General features: G+C 69.3%; 2 protein-coding genes across 5 annotated transcripts; one reads left to right on the forward strand and one right to left on the reverse strand.

Annotated features, from left to right (window-relative positions):
• Positions 1-1,707: 1,707 nt before the first annotated feature.
• On the reverse strand, positions 1,708-8,904 carry EXOC3L2 (exocyst complex component 3 like 2). The gene is made up of 12 exons (XM_087729735.1): positions 7,356-8,904; positions 6,396-6,828; positions 5,449-6,058; positions 5,136-5,250; positions 4,729-4,839; positions 4,226-4,326; positions 3,846-3,953; positions 3,618-3,753; positions 3,250-3,372; positions 3,024-3,179; positions 2,822-2,943; positions 1,708-2,165 (listed from the first exon to the last, which is right to left on the reverse strand). The coding sequence occupies exons 2-12, from the start codon at positions 6,823-6,825 to the stop codon at positions 1,907-1,909; spliced, it is 2,271 nt and encodes a 756-aa protein (XP_087585861.1). The 5' UTR covers positions 6,826-6,828; positions 7,356-8,904; the 3' UTR covers positions 1,708-1,906.
• A 649-nt stretch (positions 8,905-9,553) lies between these two features.
• On the forward strand, positions 9,554-17,568 carry MARK4 (microtubule affinity regulating kinase 4). Of its 4 annotated transcripts, XM_087729755.1 has the most exons (18): positions 9,555-9,847; positions 10,610-10,807; positions 11,235-11,288; positions 11,394-11,442; positions 11,534-11,599; positions 11,834-11,904; positions 12,313-12,369; positions 12,797-13,033; positions 13,288-13,407; positions 13,716-13,815; positions 13,909-14,018; positions 14,099-14,255; positions 14,601-14,815; positions 15,121-15,224; positions 15,309-15,572; positions 15,649-15,728; positions 16,941-16,985; positions 17,228-17,428. In XM_087729755.1, exons 1-18 carry the CDS (start codon positions 9,797-9,799, stop codon positions 17,290-17,292), a joined length of 2,043 nt encoding a protein of 680 aa, XP_087585881.1. In that variant the 5' UTR covers positions 9,555-9,796; the 3' UTR covers positions 17,293-17,428. The 4 variants fall into 4 exon arrangements, with proteins under 4 accessions (XP_087585880.1, XP_087585881.1, XP_087585878.1 ...); XM_087729752.1 differs by lacking the exon at positions 15,649-15,728 and having other exon boundaries at positions 17,228-17,568; XM_087729754.1 differs by lacking the exons at positions 12,313-12,369; positions 15,649-15,728 and having other exon boundaries at positions 9,554-9,847; positions 17,228-17,568.
• Positions 17,569-18,048: the final 480 nt, after the last annotated feature.

The following is an 18,048-nucleotide window of genomic DNA, read 5'->3' on the forward strand; positions in this document are numbered from 1 at the left end:
GCTCAGAGACCCTTGGGGACATGGAGCTGGAGGGGGATTGGCCCAGCGGCCTGCCAATCAACTGTAAAGATGGGCGGGCTCTGCTGCCACGGTTATAAAAGGACCGCGCCCTCCTAAGCCACGCCCCCATAGCGCAAGCCACGCCCCCGGTGCCTGCAGCCCTCCGGGTGGCCGCCAGGGGGACCCAGTCCCAAGGGGTCCTTGCCAGTTTGGGGGGGTCTCTGCCCAGTTTGGGGGTATACTCCCCCAATTTGAGGGGGGTCCTTGCCCAGTCTGAGGGAGTCCCTGCCTGGTCTGAGGGTCCCCTGCCCAGCCAGGTGCCATGAGGGGGCCATGCCAGGTTGGGGGGGTCCCTGCGGTCCCCCAGCCCTGCTGCCTGGGGGGGTTTCCTTCCTTCCCCCCAGGCCTTGACGTCAGGCACACGGTGATTCACAGCGGGGCTGGCACACAGGACATGCCAGGACACGCTAGGCACACCCTGGGGTGGGTGTCGTCATCCCCCGCCCCCGGGGATGCACTCAGGGACTGTGGGGACAATGCGGGTCCCTGTCCCCATGCACCTGCATAGTGACATCCCTGTCCCATGTACCTACATGGTCCCATCCCTGTCCCCATGTGTCCCTGCATGGTCCCATCCCTGTTCCCATGGTTCCAGACACAGCGACATCCTTCTCCCCACGTGCCTGGGCATGGTCCCATCCCTGTTCCCATGTGCCTGGGCATAGTGACATCCCTGTTCCCACATTCCCATCCCTGTGACACCCCCCCCCGTGCCATCCCATGCCCTGTCCCTGTGCAGGGGCCACCCCTGTCCCCCCCCAGGTCTCCCCGTCCCTTCCCGCTGCCCCCACCCGACGCTGCTGCTTCCGCCCCTGCCGCCGCCGTCCCCTTCCCACGGCACGAGGGACAGTGACCCTGGCCCCGCTCCCGCCGCGGCCGCACCGGGGCCACTTATTTTTAGCCCTTGCTCCTTCCTGGCCGGATCCGGCACTCGCCTATTTTTGACACGGGGGTGGGGGGCACACAGTGGCCTCAGCCATGGCTCCCCCAGGATGCGCTGAGACCCGACAAGCTCGTGGCAGCAGTGGGTGACAATGCTCTGGGGGTGGCGGGTGGCAGGAGGGACACGGGGGGTGGCCATATCCTGTGTCCCCCCACCACTTTCCATCACGGGGGGGGGGGGGGACAGGGGACGACAGGGTGTCCCACGAGGCGCCGGATCCAGGCGCCAAGGCAGGGTGGGGCGGGATGGAGCGGGGCCAGGGTGGCTTCCCCCCCACCTCCCCCGGGCCCGATCCTGCCCTTGGCTGAGTCACACTGTCCCCAACCCCCTGCCACCCGTCAGGGTCCAGACGGGTGTCCCCCCCGTGCCGGGAAGGGCAGTCGTGTCCCCCTGTCCTCCCCCCGCAGTGGCTTCCCGGCGAGGCACCGGCGGCCCTTTCCTTCCTCCCCTCCCCGGAGTGGCCACCACGGGACGGGGCCTTGCACGAGGAACCAGCTCCCACACGGGGATGGCCCCGTGTCCTCTGTCCCTTGCGCATGGGGACAGCCCCGTGTCCCCCAGCCCCTGTGCACGCAGTGGCCCCGTGGCCCCCGTCCCCATGCGTGAGGTGGTCCCGTGTCCCCTGTCCCCACACACGCAGACCTGGAGTGAGAGCAAAGGACAAGAGCTGGCGCCAGCGTTAATTTACAGCATTGACACCATTTATACACAGTCCCAGGGGCTCTGGCCTGGGGCAGCACAGCCCCCCCGGGCCTGGGGGGCTCCGAGCACAGCCAGGGCAATGCATCCAGCTCCGGGGGAGGCAGGCACCCAGATTTGGAGGGCAGGATTGCACCCAGCTCCAGGGTGCAGTGATGCACCCCTCTCTGAGGGAGGTGAGCACCCACCTGCGGGTGCGGGCGCTCAGAGCCGTGCCTGGCCAGGGCGCTGGGGGTGCGGGCGGCGCAGGCGCAGGCGGGAGAGGCGCGCCAGGCGCGGCAGGTGGAAAGGGAGGCATCGCACCTCGCGGGCCACGGCCAGCTCAGAGAAGAAGGCGCGTTGGCGCGGCAGCCCCGGCTCAGCCTCGCTCTGCTCCAGGTCCTGCACCACCCCCAGGATCTCCTGCCGCGCCGCCTGACCCCGCAGCCCCCGCACGTCCAGCACCGCCGCCACATGCTTCCGCCTGTGGGATGGGGATGCTCAGGGGACGGGGACACCCACTGCTGGGCACCCCAGGCCCCTGGGAGAGGCATGCACCCAGATTTGGGGAGCAGCGTCGCAGCCAGCTCAGGGCAAGGCATGCACCCCGCCTTTGGGGCGCAGCATTGCACCCAGCCCTGGGGCACAGCAATGCACCTAGATCTGGGAAGAGGCATGCACCCAGCATTGGGGCACAGTGTTACACCCAGCCCTGGGGCAAATCCCGGTCCCAGGTTTAACTGGTACCAGTTGCAGCCAGGACTGCTTCTATTTAAAGCCCCCGAAGTGGCGGCGTCCTGCCGGGCCTGCGCGTGCCACCGGCCCCCCTTGGGGACGGGACTTGGCGCGAGGCTGCAGCCGCTTCCCGGCGGGCGGCCAGGATGGAGCGGCAGCGGGGCGGGGGCTGCCGGGAAGGACGGACGCGGCGTCCTGTCACCCCGCTCCGGTCTCCGTGGGGACACCGTGTCCTGCCCCCCTCCCTACGGGGAGGTGGCATCTCGCCTGGCCATGTCACTCTGCTGCAGCGACTATGGGGACATGTGCCACCCCACTCCTGTCCCTATGGGGCCATGGTGTCCCGCCTGGCCATGCCACCTCACTGCCATCCCCCTGGGGCCACCGCTGGCTGCCAGCACTCACCGGACGTCGGGGAAGTCCCTCACCAGGACGCCCACCTCCATCTGCAGCGCCGCCGTGTCCTCCAGTACCAGCAGCTCCCTCAACCGTGGCACCACCGAATCCAGCCAGGGCGAGGCCGAATCCTGCGGGTGCAAGGGACCTCAGCGCCGGTGCCCCCACCCGAGGAGCACCCAAGGGTGCCGGGGAGGGGATGCGTTCTCACCAAGCGGCTGAAGAGTTCACGGAGCTGGCGGGCTTCGTCCCCAAGGCGGGCGGCCACCCGGGCACGCATCTTGGCCGAGGTGCAGACCAAGCGCACCTGCAGCAGCGGCCGCACGTACTCGATGAGCACCCGCCGGTGCACCTCGCTCACCAGCACCTGTGGCACAAGGGTCAACAGAAGCCACCGGTGATGGCAGTCGCCCTGCGGTGTCAAACCCAGCACCCACCTGGTAGGGCTCGGGGCGCAGTGGGCGCAGCTTCTGGGTGAAGCTGGTGATGAGCATCACGATGGTGTCGAAGGCGTCGGAGCTCGTCAGCCACTTGCGCTTCATTAGTTTGTTGAAGTAGGGCTGGGGGAGAGCAGCTAGGGTGGGCAGCTGTCCCAGCACCCATGGGTGGCACCCTGGGTGGTGCCCAGGGGGTAGGAGGCCACCAGGAGCATCGCACCCATGGGTGTCACCCAGCTCAGCACCCAACCAACAGGCACCATAAGCATCACCCTGGCTCAGCACCCAACTGATGGGCACCCTGCCCAGCACCCTGGTGCACCTCGCTGGCTGTCCCCTCCCCAGGCCACCGCGCGCCGTGTGGGCACCTTGAGGTCCTCGAAGAGGCGCTGGGTGAGGACGTGGTTGCAGAGCCGGGTCACCTTGTCCAGGGCGGCGTGAGCCTGGCGCCGGGGCTCCTCGCTCTCCGGGTGTCCAAACTGTGCCAGGCGCTCGGCGAAGGTCCTGCCATGGAGAGGTCAGCGGGTGCTGCCGGAGGCCCTGAGCCCCCCGAGCACCCCAGGGACGCGAGGAGGGGGTGCTCGGGGTGCTCTCACCTGAAGGGGGGGCAGCAGTTGACCAGGGCGATGGCCCGGCCAGTGGCACCATCAGGTGGGGTGGCTTCGCCAGGGGCCTCCAGGAACCGCTCCACCTTCCGCTGGAAACTGAGGGCACCCACACGGGTCATCTGTGCTGGCACCCTGGCGACCCGGCACCCAGGGGACCCCAACACCCAGAGGACACGGCACCCTGGGAACACAGCACCCAGGGGTCCCGGCACCCATGTGCCATGCTCCCCCCGTGCCCCCCATGGCCATCCCAGCTCTATCCTGTGCCTTGTGGCTCCTGTCCCCCCACAGTGCCCATGTCCCTGTGCCCATCCCCTGTCCCCCCACATCCCTGTGCCCTCATGTCCCCCCCTTGTCCCCGTGCCCACCTGTGCAGGAAGGCCACCAGCACGCCCAGGAGGCTGTGTGCCATCTCCATGCCAAACTCAGGGGTGATCTGGGGGGCTCGGTCCACGTGCGCCCGCAGCAGCTGTGGGCACGGGCACCGCTGGGGACGGGGGCACGGCCACCAGCCTGCTGTCCCCTGGGGACATGGCCACCACCCTGGCGTCCCCTGGGGTACCAGCCACCCCGCCATCCCCTTGGGGCACCTTGGCATCCTGGCATCCCTATGGGGTACCCGGGCACCCTGGCGTCCTTATGGGGTACGTGGGCACCTTGGTGTCCCTACAGGGTGCCCAGCCACCCCAGTGCCCCTATGGGGTACCCAGGCACCCTGGCATCCCTATGGGGTACCCAGGCACCCTGGCACCTCTGTGGGGTACCCAGCCACCCCAGCACCCTTAGGGGGCTGTGGGTCACCCCGCAGAACCCTGGGTCGCCAGGGGATGGGCCCAGGGGTGCAGGTGCCCAGTGGGCACTGTGCCCGTACCCCGGTGATGCGGGTGGCCAGTCCCTCCTGCAGCTCCTCGCTGGAGGCCTCCTCCGCCCACATGTCCTCGCTGAGCTGCAGCTCCTGCGCCACTGCCACCTCCACCTTCGCCTGACATCGGGCACAGAGGGCATGGGGACACCGGGCGTGGGGACAGCAGGGCGCAGGGTCCCCTGCCAGCACCTAGCCCTGGGACTGTACCTGTGCCCATCCCGGTGCCCATCCCAGTGCCACCACCATGCCCACTGTGTGTCCATCCCAGTGCCACCCTGATGCCCCTCCCCGTGCCACCACAATGCCCAGTGTTCCCATCCCAGTGCCACCCTGGTGCCCACCATGCTTCCATCCCTGCCCCCATTCCAGTCCCCATCCCTTGCCTGTCCCGGTGCCCGCTGCGGTGCCCATACCTTGACAGCAGCAATGCAGGAGCTCTCGAGGCTGCGCTGGGTCTCGGGGGGCAGGAGGGGCCCCAGCGCCTGCGCCTGCAGCAGGGCCCCCACCTCAGGGTGCCCCAGCACCTCCCTGTGGGCACAGGGACCTCACAGCGCCCGCCCAGGGTGGCACCGGGGTGCCCAGCACTCACCATCACCCAGGCAACAGCCCTAGGGGTGGCCAGTGTGCCAGGGGGTGGCACTGGCTGGCACGGAGTGCCCAGTGTGGCGGGGGCATGGATGCTGTGGGGTCCAGTGGGTGACAGCGGGTGCTGGGGGGGGGTCTCACCTGGGGTAGGTGTTGCTGTGCCAGTCGAGCAGCAGGTAGAGGTCGGGCACGGCGAGGGGTCTCTGTGCCAGCGCGCCCAGCTGCTGTGCCAGCGCCCGGTGGTACCCGCGGGCGTAGACCCCGAAGGCGCCGTACTCGGGGGGGTAAGCGGGTGCCACGTGGCACCGCACAGCCCCCAGATCGCCCACCAACCGAGCCGCCAACGCTGCCAACCTGGCACCCAACCCGGCGGCGGGTGCCACCTGCGCCAACCTCTCGCCTGCGGCCCGTCCCACTGCCTCTTGCCAGCGGCGCCGGAGGGCGCGTGGGCGCCCTGGGGTGCCCGGCGGGTGCCGGCTGTCGGCCGCCTCCTCCTGCTCCAGCACCCGGATCACCGAGCGCAAGGGCGGGTAGGGGCGCCCGGCGGGCACCGCTTCACCCACCACTGCCCAGAGCTGCGCCAGCAGTGCCTCGTAGAGCAGCGCCACGTCCCGCGCCTGCCGCCCAGCTGCAGGGACAACTGACGGGGACAGGGATGGGCAGGAGGCCATGCACTCTGCCTCCAGCGCGATGATCTGCTCGTCAGCCGCCACCAGCTCCCGCCGCTGGATCAGCTCCAGGATCTCCAGCACTGGTGGGGGGTGGGCAGCCATGGGTGCTCTGATGGCACCCAAGGCCACCCATGGCCCCTGGCACGCGTCCCCATCTCACAACATCCCATGCCCCGTGCTCCCGGTGGTCCCATGTTCCCATGTCCCACAATCCCTATGCCAGTGTCCCTCCATGTCCTATGCCCTCCTGTGTCCCCATGGCCCCACGCCCACGCTCTAGATTCCATGGTCCTCTCATGTCCCCATCCCCTTGTCCCCATCCCCATGTCCCCAGTCCCCATTCTCATGTCCCATGTCCCCATGCCCATGTCTCATGTCCCCCCCGACCCCATCCCCATGCCTCCCGTCCCCTCTCACCCGAGAGCGGCTCCCTGGCCTTTCCGCGCCCCTCCTGCCGCTGTCCCCCGCTGTCCTGGTCCCCATCAGACACCCCCTCGCTCTCCACCGTTGGAGAGCGCTCGCCTGTGGATGCCCGCCGTCCCCGTGTCCCCAAGGCCAGCCGTAGCAGTGAGCTGCGCTTGGGGACCGGTCTTTCCGCCAGTGCCTCCACGCTGGCCTTGCGCCGCCCCGGCAGCCGCCGCAGCAGCCCGAAATCCTCCGACCGCCGCCGCGCCTGGCCACTGTCCCCATCCCCATCTTTGGGGGGGGGGCGGCGGGTGCGGCCGAAGGGTGCCAGACCCACTAGGCGCTCCAGGGTGGCCCGACGGCAGTAGCGGCTCTCAGGGTTGGCGGCGAAGGGATCGCCATCCTCCTCCTCCTCCTTGGGTGTTTTTTTCAGCAGTGGCATGGCCTGTGGGGCAGCACCAGGCACCCAGGCTGGCACCCAAAGGGCAAGCGGGACCCGGAGGAGCACCCTGACCCCCACCTGGGACCGGGGTGGCACCTGGATCTTCACCCAGCCGCTGGGTTGGCACGGGGCATCTGCACCAGACACCCAGTGTGCAAACCCATGAGTGTGCAAATCACCCCGTGCACCCCCCTGTGAGCACCCACCCCCCCACGAGCATGCAAACCCCCCCCGTGCGCAGCCTGTGAGCTTGCACGCCCCTCCGTGCACCCTCCTGTGAGCACTTACACCCTGTGAGCACGCATGCCCCTCCATGCACCCCCCGTGAGCACCCGCACCCCCACAAGCATGCAACCCCCTTGGCGCACACCCCACGAGTGTGCACGGCTCCATGCACACCCCGCGAGTGTGCAAGCCACTGCACACCCACCCCTGCGCGCACCCGCGCCCCGCCGGCGCGCCCACCCCTCCATGCACCCCCCAGCCCAGTGGGCGCCCGCAGGCAGGCAGGGCCCTCGTGGCACACGTACCCCCGGCAGCGGTAGCGGTGCCGCGGCGGTGCCACTGGGCGCGGTGGCGGTGCCGTGGCGGTGACACCGGGCGCTGTGGCGGTGGTGGCCGCGCCAGGCGGGCAGCGGCCGGGGGGTTTCCTGAGGAAGCGCCTCCCCGGTGCGGCCTCCCACGCCGGGGCAGGGTCAGCCCCGGTTCCGCTGGGTCACCGGGGACGAAGGGGGACAAGGGGGGGATGAGGGGGGACCCCACCTTGCATGGCCGTCACCCCCTGCATGGGGCATGGGGGACCCCAATGGCACGGGGACGGGACCCTGATGGCACAGGGGGACACAGCCATGGCATGAGGACAGGACTCCGCTGGCACAGGGGGACATGGGCATGGGACAGGACAAGACCCCCATGGCACAGGAGACACTGCGTAGCACAGGGGTGGGACCCCACGTGGCACAGGGGGACCCCGGCATGGCGTGAGGACAGGATTCCGATGGCACAGGGGGACATGGGCACGGCAGAGGGATGGGATCCTGCAAGGGACAGAAGTGGGACCCGCATGGCATGGGGGACACCACGTAGCACGGGGACAGGGTCCTGATGGCACAGGGGGACACCGGCATGGCACAGGGCAGGACCCTGATAGCACAGGGAGACCCCACATGGCACAAGGACGTGACCCCATGTGGCACAGGGGACACCAGCATGGCACAGGGGACGGGACCCCATGTGGCACAGGGGGACCCCAGTGGCACAAGGACAGGGCCCCAGCATGGCAAAGCGGGACACTGATGTGACGTGGGGACAGGACTCCGTTGGCACAGGGGGACCCCAGCAGGTTGTGGTGACACGACCCCACGTGGCATGGGGGGACCCGGGTGTGGGACAGAACAAGACCCGGATGGCACAGGGACCCCACAAGTCACGTGGACAGGACCCCAGTGGCACAGGGGGACATGGGCACGGCATGGGGACAGGACCCAGTGGCACAGGAGGACCCCACATTTCATGGGGACAGGACACCAGTGACACGGGGACACAGGCATGGCACGGGGACAGGACCCAGTGACACAGGGACCCCACGCGTCACAGGGACAGGACCCAGTGGCACAGGGGGACATGGACACGGCATGGGGACAGGACCCAGTGACACAGGGACCCCACGCGTCACGGGGACAGGAGCCGGTGGCACAGGGGGACATGGGCACGGCATGGGGACAGGACCCAGTGGCACAGGAGGACCCCACATTTCATGGGGACAGGACACCAGTGACACGGGGACACAGGCATGGCACGGGGACAGGACCCAGTGGCACAGGGACCCCACGCGTCACGGGGACAGGACCCAGTGGCACAGGGTGACACGGGCACGTCATGGGGACAGGACCCGGTGGCACAGGGACCCCACGCGTCACGGGGACAGGAGCCGGTGGCACAGGGGGACATGGGCACGGCATGGGGACAGGACCCGGTGGCACAGGGACCCCACGCGTCCCCACGGGTGGCACAGGGACCCCGGCCCAGCGCCCACGCGTGCCCGCGCCCGCCGCGTCCCCGCCAGCTCACGTGACACCCGCGCCGGACACTCAGGGGTTAACGCCCCCCCCACCGCCACAACTCCGGCCGCCCCTGATTGGCCATTACAACAGCCAATCGGAAAGGCGCGCTGGCGCGGGCCCCGCCCCCCGAGGGGCCGGCCGGGCTGTCTCCATGCCTCGGCGCAGCCAATGGGAAGGAGCCGCGGCCGCGCCCGGTGGCTCGTGATTGGCCACCGCGCTGGTGGGGGGCGGGATCAGCCCCGCCCTGGCGCTGCCCTTAAAGGCGAAGGGCGGGGCCGCGCCCTCCCCGTGGCCCCGCCGCGCCCCACGCGTGGACCTGCCGGTCCCCAGCGCGGGGATCGGTCCCACAGGCCCGGTTCCGCACCCCCGTGCCCGGTACCCCCAAACAGCCCCGGTACCCCCTGCACCCCCGACAGCCCCCACCCAAAATGGCTCCCTGCCCCCCCAAACACCGCCCGCCCCTCAATGACCCCGCCCCTGCAAATGCCCCCTGCGCCCCCTGACCCCCCGGTGCCCCCCGCGCCCCCAAACAAGCCCTGTACCTCCGGTCGCCCCCCCCCCCCGCACCCCGCCCCTCCCGCGGGTGCGCGGCGCCTTTAAGGGGCGTGGCCACACTCGCGGCGAAACCTCGCCCAGCCCAGCCCCGGTCCTGCTTCCGGTTCCGGTTCCGGCCCGGCCCGGCCCATGGCCGCCCCCGCCGCCGCCCGCCCCTAGGGCTCCCCCGCCCGGGCCCGGCCCGGCCCGGCCCCGGCTCCGCCTTCGTGCGCCCGGGCCCGGCCATGAACCGCTGGTAGCGGCCGCGCCCGGTGCGCCCGGCCCGGCCCGGGCCTGCCCGAGCCCCGCCGGCCCCGAGCCTCCCCCCCCCCGGCCCCGAGCCCCGGCCCCGAGCCCCGGCCCCGCGGGTCAAGATGTCTTCGCGCTCCGCCCTGGCGGCGGGCAACGAGCGGAACGCGGACACAGTGAGCGGCGGGGGCGAGATGTCGCGGCGGGGGGCCGGGTTGGGGCACCGGGAGGGGTCGGCTGGTACAGGGGGAGCACCGGGGGGGGGGGGCGGGTTGTAGCGGGGGGGGGGGGCACTGGGCAGGCGCTGGAGCCACCGGTAAGCGGGAACGGTGGTCTGGGGGGGGGGGGGCACTGGTGTGACTGAGGGACCCCGGTGACGCCACGGCCGGGAAGGGGGGGGACGCACCGGGGCCAGCGGAGCCCCCCGGTCACCGTCGGGGCGACCCAGGCATCTGGGCGGGAGACCCAGGCGGCCGGGCACCCGCGGGCGAGGCCGGGACGCGGCCCCGGAGCCGGTCAGGCCGGATCCGTCCCCACCCCACCGGCCGGGGCAGCGTCCCCCCCCGGGGGCCTTTGGGTGCTGGGGGGCGCACGGCTGTGGTGAGCCGGGGCTCTCGGCAGCACCGAGCACTCCTGCAATGAGCTGGGGGGTCTCAGCAGCACTGCCCGCTCCTGCAATGAGCCGGGGGGAGTCTCAGCGGTATAAGCCATTCCTGTGATGAGCCAGGGGGAGTCTCAGCAGCACCAGGCACCCCTGTGATGAGCTGGGGGGATCTCATCAAGTCCGTCCCCTATGCGGGGAGCTGGGGGGTCTCAGCAGCACCAGGCACTCCTGTTATGAGCTGGGGGCGGGGGGGGATCAGCAGTACCAGTTACTTGTGCGATGATCTGGGGGGCTCTCAGCCACGTGTGTGTGTCCCCCCCCCTCCACTTCCCAGCTCACGGGCCTGGGGGGCAGCCGCTCGGAGAAGGGCTCGGCCTGGTCCAGCCGCTCGCTGGGCGCCCGCTGCCGCAACTCCATCGCCTCCTGCCCCGAGGAGCAGCCCCACATCGGCAACTACCGCCTGCTGCGCACCATCGGCAAGGGCAATTTCGCCAAGGTCAAGCTGGCCCGGCACATCCTCACCGGCCGTGAGGTGGGGATGATGGGGGGGGTCCTGAGGGGTGCTGGAGGGTAGCCGGGGGGAGAAAAGGGGGTCCCGGGGGGCAATTGGAGGGAGATGGGGGGAGCTGGGGTGAGTTATAGAGGTCCTGGGGGGAAGTTGGAAGGAGCTGAGGGGCCCCAGGGGGAAGGTGGAGGGGCCTGGAGGGGAGCTGGGGGTGGCTGGAGTGTCCCGGGGGCAACTGGAAGGAGCTGGGGGGAGAAATGGGGGGCCTGGTGTAGGTGGGTGCCCCCACGGGGGTTATGGGGGGGCCTGGCAGGAGGTGGGCACCCCTGGGGGGGCAAGTGGGAGGAGGATTGTGATGCTGGGGGGAGACGGGTGTCCACGGTGGGGGGGTCTGGGGGTAACCGGCAGCACTGCCCCTCCCTGTGTCCCCCTCTCACCCCCGGTTCCTTCCCAGGTGGCCATAAAAATCATCGACAAGACGCAGCTGAACCCCACCAGCCTCCAGAAGGTGGGGGGCAGCCAGGGCGGGGCACAGGGTGGGGGGCACTTCCCTGGGCAGGGTGAGTGGGGGGTCCCGGCCCCCTGCTAACGCCTTTGTACCCTCTGCACGCAGCTCTTCCGGGAAGTTCGCATCATGAAGGGGCTGAACCACCCCAACATTGGTGAGTGGGACCCCCACTGGGGATAGGGGGGGCACCCATGGGGCGTGGGGGCACCCGTGGGTGCCCATGCTGACACCCCGCCTCCCTGCAGTGAAACTTTTTGAGGTCATTGAGACGGAGAAGACGCTGTACCTGGTGATGGAGTACGCCAGTGCTGGTGAGACACACACCCCCCCCACACACCCCCGGCACCCTGACCCCCCTCGTGGGTGCTGCACACCCTGCTGGGGGCCATGCCCCGGCTGGGTGCACCCTGGGGTGCTGGGATGGGGTTAGGGGCTGCACCCGGGGCTCTAGGGGGGGGGCACAGCACCCACCTTCTGGTGGGGGTGGGCTGTGGGGTGCCGTGCCTGGGGTGGAGGGACGCAGGCACCTGTGGGTGTCCCTGCAGGCGAAGTGTTCGACTACCTCGTGTCCCATGGGAGGATGAAGGAGAAGGAGGCGCGAGCCAAGTTCAGACAGGTGGGGGGCACCGGAGGGGGGCACCAGGGCGTGGCAGGGGGCTGGGGGTAGTGGGGGAGGCTGGGGACATTGTGGGGGGCTGGCATGGGGTGGGGGGACGTGGGGCTGGGGACATCGTGGGGCCTGCAGTGGGGGGCTGGGGGCATGGGGGGGGGCTGGCATGCGGTGGGGGGATGTGGAACCCACGGTGGCGTGGGGCTGGGGACATTGTGGCGGTGGGGTGGCTGTGGGGGAGGGCTGGCACATGGCAGCCACATGTGGGCAGGATCAATCCCCCCTGGGGCTACCGGCTGCAGCATTGATCGGGGTGGGACAGAGGCTGAGCGAGGGCACCACGGGGGGGGACACCAGTGGTAGTGGGGACAGCGGGCACCAGTGACACCCTGCTGACGCTTGCCCTGTCCCTAGATCGTCTCGGCTGTGCATTACTGCCACCAGAAAAACATCGTCCACCGGGACCTCAAGGTGGGACCCAGCTGCCCTGCTGTGTCCCCTGCCAGGGGGACAGGGGGGCCATGGGGTGCCCTGCGGTGGCATTGCCCCGTGCTGTTCCCTTCCTGGTGTCCCTGTTCCACGTGGGATGCCTGATATGGTGCCCTTCCCAGTGTCCCCATGCCCAGTGCAGTGCCCATCCCAGACACCCATCCTGATCCTGGTGTCTCTGTGCCTGACCTGGTGCCCATCCCACCGTCCCAATGCCTGGTGTGGTGCCCATCCCGGCATCCCCATGCTGGACACAATGCCTGTCCCAGTGTCCCTGTCCTGGCATCCCCGTGCTGCAATCCCCACACGGTGCCCACTGCAGCATCCCAGTCCTGGCACCCCTACGCCTGACGCGATGTCTGTCCCGGTGGCGGACGCGGTGCCCATCTTGCCATCCCTGTGCCTGCAGGCGGAGAACCTGCTGCTGGACGCCGATGCCAACATCAAGATCGCCGACTTCGGGTTCAGCAATGAGTTCACGCTGGGCTCCAAGCTGGACACCTTCTGCGGGTCCCCCCCCTACGCCGCCCCCGAGCTCTTCCAGGGCAAGAAGTACGATGGCCCTGAGGTCGACATCTGGAGCCTGGGCGTCATCCTCTACACCCTGGTCAGCGGCTCCCTGCCCTTTGATGGCCACAACCTCAAGGTGGGCAGCGGGGATGGGGCAGCATCCCCTCCTGTCACCTGGCCCTGTGCCTGTCCCATCCCTGGCTGGGGACGGCGATCGTCCTGTCCCGTCTTTGTGCTCAGCTGGGGACAGTGCCTGTCCCAGTTCCCTGCCTGTGGGGCAGCGCTGGTACGGTGCCCATCCTGTCCCCACGCCCATGGTGGGGACGGTACCCATCCCACGCCAGGGTGTGGGTGCCCCCACCCTGACCTGTGTGTATTGTCCCCCCCCAGGAGCTGCGGGAGCGGGTGCTGCGGGGCAAGTACCGGGTGCCCTTTTACATGTCGACTGACTGCGAAAACATCCTGCGCCGGTTCCTGGTCCTGAATCCGGCCAAGCGCTGCACTCTTGAGGTGAGGGAAGTCCTGGGGGGCACAGGGGGACACAGGACTCAGGGAGGGCACAGGGCTGGGGCTGGCACAGCTGGGACAGGCACCGTCCCACCTTGATGGGGCACGTCCCCTGGCCACTCTGCTCCCCACCCTGTGGGCTCCCCCCAGCTGGCTCCCCCTTCCGAGCACCCTGGGCTGGCATTGGAGTGGGTAAACCAGCTGGGGAGAGCACCCTGTGCCTGCCATGTGCTTATGGCATCCCCGGTGGGACCCATGTCACTGCTGGTGGCACCTGTGTCACCCCACCAATGCCTGCTGCTACCCCACAGCAAATCATGAAGGACAAGTGGATCAACATCGGCTACGAGGGCGATGAGCTGAAACCCTACAAGGAGCCTGAGGAGGACTTTGGGGACGCCAAGCGCATTGGTGAGGGCACGGTGCCACCCTGGCACCCCAGGGTGGGGGTCTGCTGCACTCCAGGGCCTGGCGGTGCCCCCTCACTGTCCCTGCTTCCCGCAGAGGTGATGGTGGGCATGGGCTACACCCGGGAGGAGATCAAGGAGTCCTTGAGCAACCAGAAGTACAACGAGGTGACGGCCACCTACCTCCTGCTGGGCAGGAAGAATGAGGTGAGGTGACAACGTGGTGTCACCGCCATCCCGGCCCTGGGCCGCTGGGCAGGGTCGGTGATGGGCACTGCCGGCCACAGGTGGAGGCAGGAGAGTCACGTACGGGCAGCAGCCTCTCCCTGGCCCGGGTGCGGGCACCCAGCGAGGCAGCCAATGGCACCAGCAAGGTGTCCTCGCACAGCAAGAGCCAGCGCGGTACAACCACCTACCACCGGCAGCGGCGGCACAGCGACTTCTGTGAGTGTCCTGCGTCCCCTGGCCTGTCCCCGGGGCAGGCACTGTGTCCACAGGGTTGGATGGGCATCATGCTTGTGGGGTGCAAAGTAGGGCGGGCTCCAGGGCAGGGTGGGCACCCAGTCCCGTGGCCGTGGGGCACAAGGCAGAGTGCGCTCCATGCCCATGGGGTGGAGGGCAGGGCGGGCACCCTCTCCCACATCCTACAGGGTGGCTGGTCCAGCCGTGCCCCACAGAACAACCCCCCAGGGCACAGTGGGCAGGACCCTTGCCCCGTGTTGTGCCCAGCAGGGAGCAGGCAGGGCTGGCTGCTGCTGCCCACACCTCCCTAAGCCCCCCTGCCTGCAGGTGGCCCCTCGCCGGTGCCCATGCACCCCAAGCGCAGCCCCACCAGCGCGGGCGACACAGAGCTGAAGGAGGAGCGCATGCCCGCCCGCAAGGCCAGCTGCAGCGTGGTGGGCAGTGGGCGCGGGATCCCCCCCTCCAGCCCCATGGTCAGCAGCGCCAACAACCCCAACAAGTCCGAGATCCCCGACCGGCACAAGGACGGCGCCATCAACACGGTGGGCACGGGGGGCGGTGGGCCTGGGGCTGGGGGCAAGGCTTGGGGCGGCGGGTGCTCCTGGGGCTGGGGGAGGTACCCGTGGGGCTGGGGAGCAGGCTGTGGGTACCCATGGAGCTGGGGGAGCAGGGTGCAGGCCCCCCTAGGGCCGCACGGACAGGGTGCAGATGCCCATGGGGCTGAGAAATCAGGGTCGGGGGGCACTCCTAGGGCTGCACAGGCAGGGTTGGGGGCCCCCTGGGACTGGGGAATCGGGGCAGGGAGGGACCCTGGTGCTGATTGCGGCGGGCACCCGGTGCCTTGCAGAACAACCTCCCCTCGAGCGTGATGGCACGCAGGAACACCTACGTCTGCACCGAGCGCCCGGGCGCTGACCGCCACTCGCTGCTGCAGAACGGCAAGGAGAACAGGTAGGGTGGCCAGTGATCCCTAGGGGGGTCCCGTTCCATCTCCCCCCTGCCACCATAACACCTCCCTCCTTCCCATGCCCGCAGCTCTGTCGCCGGCCGGGTGCCCCCGGCGTCACCTTCCAGCCACAGCATTGCCGCTGCCTCCTCGGAGCGGGCCCGCCTGGCGCGGGGCACCACCGTCCGCAGCACCTTCCACGGTGGACAAGTGCGGGATCGGCGAACAGCGGGGGGTCCCAACGGGCCCCCTGCCTCCCCGACGCTGGCACCTGAGGCCTCGCCGCTGCCCCAGAGCCGCTCGCGGGCCACTTCCAACCTCTTCAGCAAGCTGACCTCCAAGCTGACCCGCAGGTGAGGGGGCGGCGGGTGCCGTGCCCGCCCCGCCGGCGCTGCCCTCGCCTTCCTCACTCCCTCTTCTCTCTTCCAGGGTCACTCTTGACCCCTCTAAGCGGCAGAGCTCTAATAGGTGCGTCTCGGGCACCCCCACGCCTCCAGGAGCCAAAATCAGTAAGTGCCCGGTGTCACCGGCGCCTGTCACGGTGCCACTGGTGCTTGTCCCAGTGCCACCAGCGCTCACCCCGGTGCCTGTCCTGGTGCCGCTGGTGTTTGTCCCAGTGCATGTCTTAGTGCTGCCGGTGTTCATCCCGGTGTCTGTCCCGGTGCTGCCGGTGTTTGTCCCGGTGCCTGTCCCAGTGCCACTAGTGTTTGTCCCGGTGCTTGTCCCAGTTCCACTGTTATCTATTCTAGTGCCCATCCCAGTGCTGCCAGTGCTTGTCCCAGTGCCACCGGTGCCTGTCCTGGTGCCACCGGTGCCCACTCCAGTGTCATTCTCACCCTGCCCTGGTGCTGCCAGTGCCTGTCCCGGTGCTGCTGGCACCTACCCCAGTGCCTGTCCTCGTGCCTGTCCCAGTGCCACCAGTGCACGTCCTGGTGTCTGTCCCAATGCTCCTGGTGCCCGTCCTGGTGCCACCGGCACCCAGCCCAGTGCCCGTCCTGGTGCCGCTGGCGCCTGCTTCGCTTTGCTCCTGTCCCTTCTCTCTTTCTGTCTCTCAGCCTTTGCTGCTGCCGGGGGGCTTTGGGGGGTTGGAGGGGCACAGCCGTGCTCCGCTGTGGGCACCGTGGTGTGGGGTGATGCTGCCCCCTAAAATAGGTGTGAGCTTGGTGGGGGTGGTGCCCCCCAACGTGGACAGGTGTCCCCCAAATCGGGCACAGCTTCGAGGGGGGAAGTGCCCCCTCAAAACAGGCATGAGCTGGGGGTGGGGATTCCCCCCCCAAATGGGCATCACCTTAGGGGAGACTGTGTCCTGAGCTGGGGGTGGTGCCCCCCAAATTCAGCATTACCTTGGGGGGGTGATTTCCCCAAAATGGGGGTGGTGTGCCCCCCAGAATGGGTATGACCCTGGGTGTATGATGTGCCCCAAATCAGGGGTGGTGCCCCCCAAAATTGGGGCGGTGCCATTTCCAAGGGGCATGACCTCAGTGGATGGTGTCCCCTAAATTGGGGACTGTGGCCCCTAACTCAGGCACAGCTTTGGGGGGGCACAGTGACCCCAAAATGGGGACCATACCCCCACATCAGGTACCGGGCTGGTGGTGATGGCCCTGAAAGGGGGGTGGTGCCCCAAAAATGGGTGCAAAACTGGGGGGGGGGGGGGGCTTGGTGCCGCCCATGGTGGGCAGAGCCCCCAGCCCCGCCTGACGTGTGTCCCCCCTCCCCAGGGTCGCAGACGAACCTGAGAGAATCGGGGGACCTGCGCTCACAAGGTAGGTGCTGATGTCCCCCAACCTATGGCTGCTCCGCAGGGCGGGCAGCCCCCTGCCCATGCCACACCCACCCCTCCCCATGCCCTGTAGCCCCCATACCCACCCCTGGTGCCCCCCGCCCATGCCATACAGCTTTCTGCTACCCCATAGCCCCCTGCCCATGCCATTGCCCCTGCCCCAGTGCCTCGTAGCCCCCTGCCCAGCCCTCTGCCCACCCCATTCCCACCTTTCCCCCCCCACAGTTGCCATCTACCTTGGGATCAAAAGGAAGCCGAACCCCGGCTGCTCCGATGCCCCTGGCATGTGAAGGTGACGAGCGCCCGGCCGGCCGAGGCGGTGATGGCGGCACTGCGGCAGGCCACCCTCTCAGCCGGCTGCCGCGCACGCCAGCCCCAGCCCTTCCTGCTCTCCTGCACCCACGACCGGGGCCCCAGCGAGCACTTCTGCCATTTCGAGGCCGAGGTTTGCCGGCTCCAGCGCCTCGGCCTCCACGGTGTGCTCTTCCGGCGCCTGGCTGGCACTGCTGGCGCTTTCCGTGCCACCTTGGCACGCGTGGCCGGTCAGCTCCAGCTCTAGGGACCTGCCGGAGCTGGGACCCCAGCCTCGAGGGCTGCGTCCCTCCCAGGGGCTGTTCTGGAGCTGGGATCCGGGGCTGCAGTGGCACCAGGACCCCCCCGGGGGCTGCATCGGCACTGGGAGGCCCCCAATGGCTGCAGTCCCCCCCGGGGTTGTATCGGCACTGGGACCCCCCCAAGGATGCACTGGATCTGGGACCTGGGGCTGCACCGGATCCAGGACTCCTGCCCTCGGGGCCGCATTGGCATCGGGACCCCCCCTCTGGCGGCTGTGTTGGCACCGGCAACGGATCCAGGCCCCTGGAGGCCTGCGGCAGCAATGGGCCCCCCTCAGGGGCTGCCTCGGCTCCAGTGTCCCCTTGGAGACATCAGCACCAGCACCCAGGGGCTTGCGGCAGCACGGGGACCCTTGCTGATGGCAACTCGGGGATCCGGGGTGCCCCCTGGCCCCCTGTAGGTGTCGCTGGCTCCAGCCCCCTGGGTGCTCT

Source organism: Nipponia nippon, unplaced genomic scaffold (genome assembly GCF_047370975.1).
Source record: "Nipponia nippon isolate SJK-2023a ecotype South Korea unplaced genomic scaffold, ASM4737097v1 scaffold_46, whole genome shotgun sequence".
Taxonomy (NCBI): Eukaryota; Metazoa; Chordata; class Aves; order Pelecaniformes; family Threskiornithidae; genus Nipponia; species Nipponia nippon.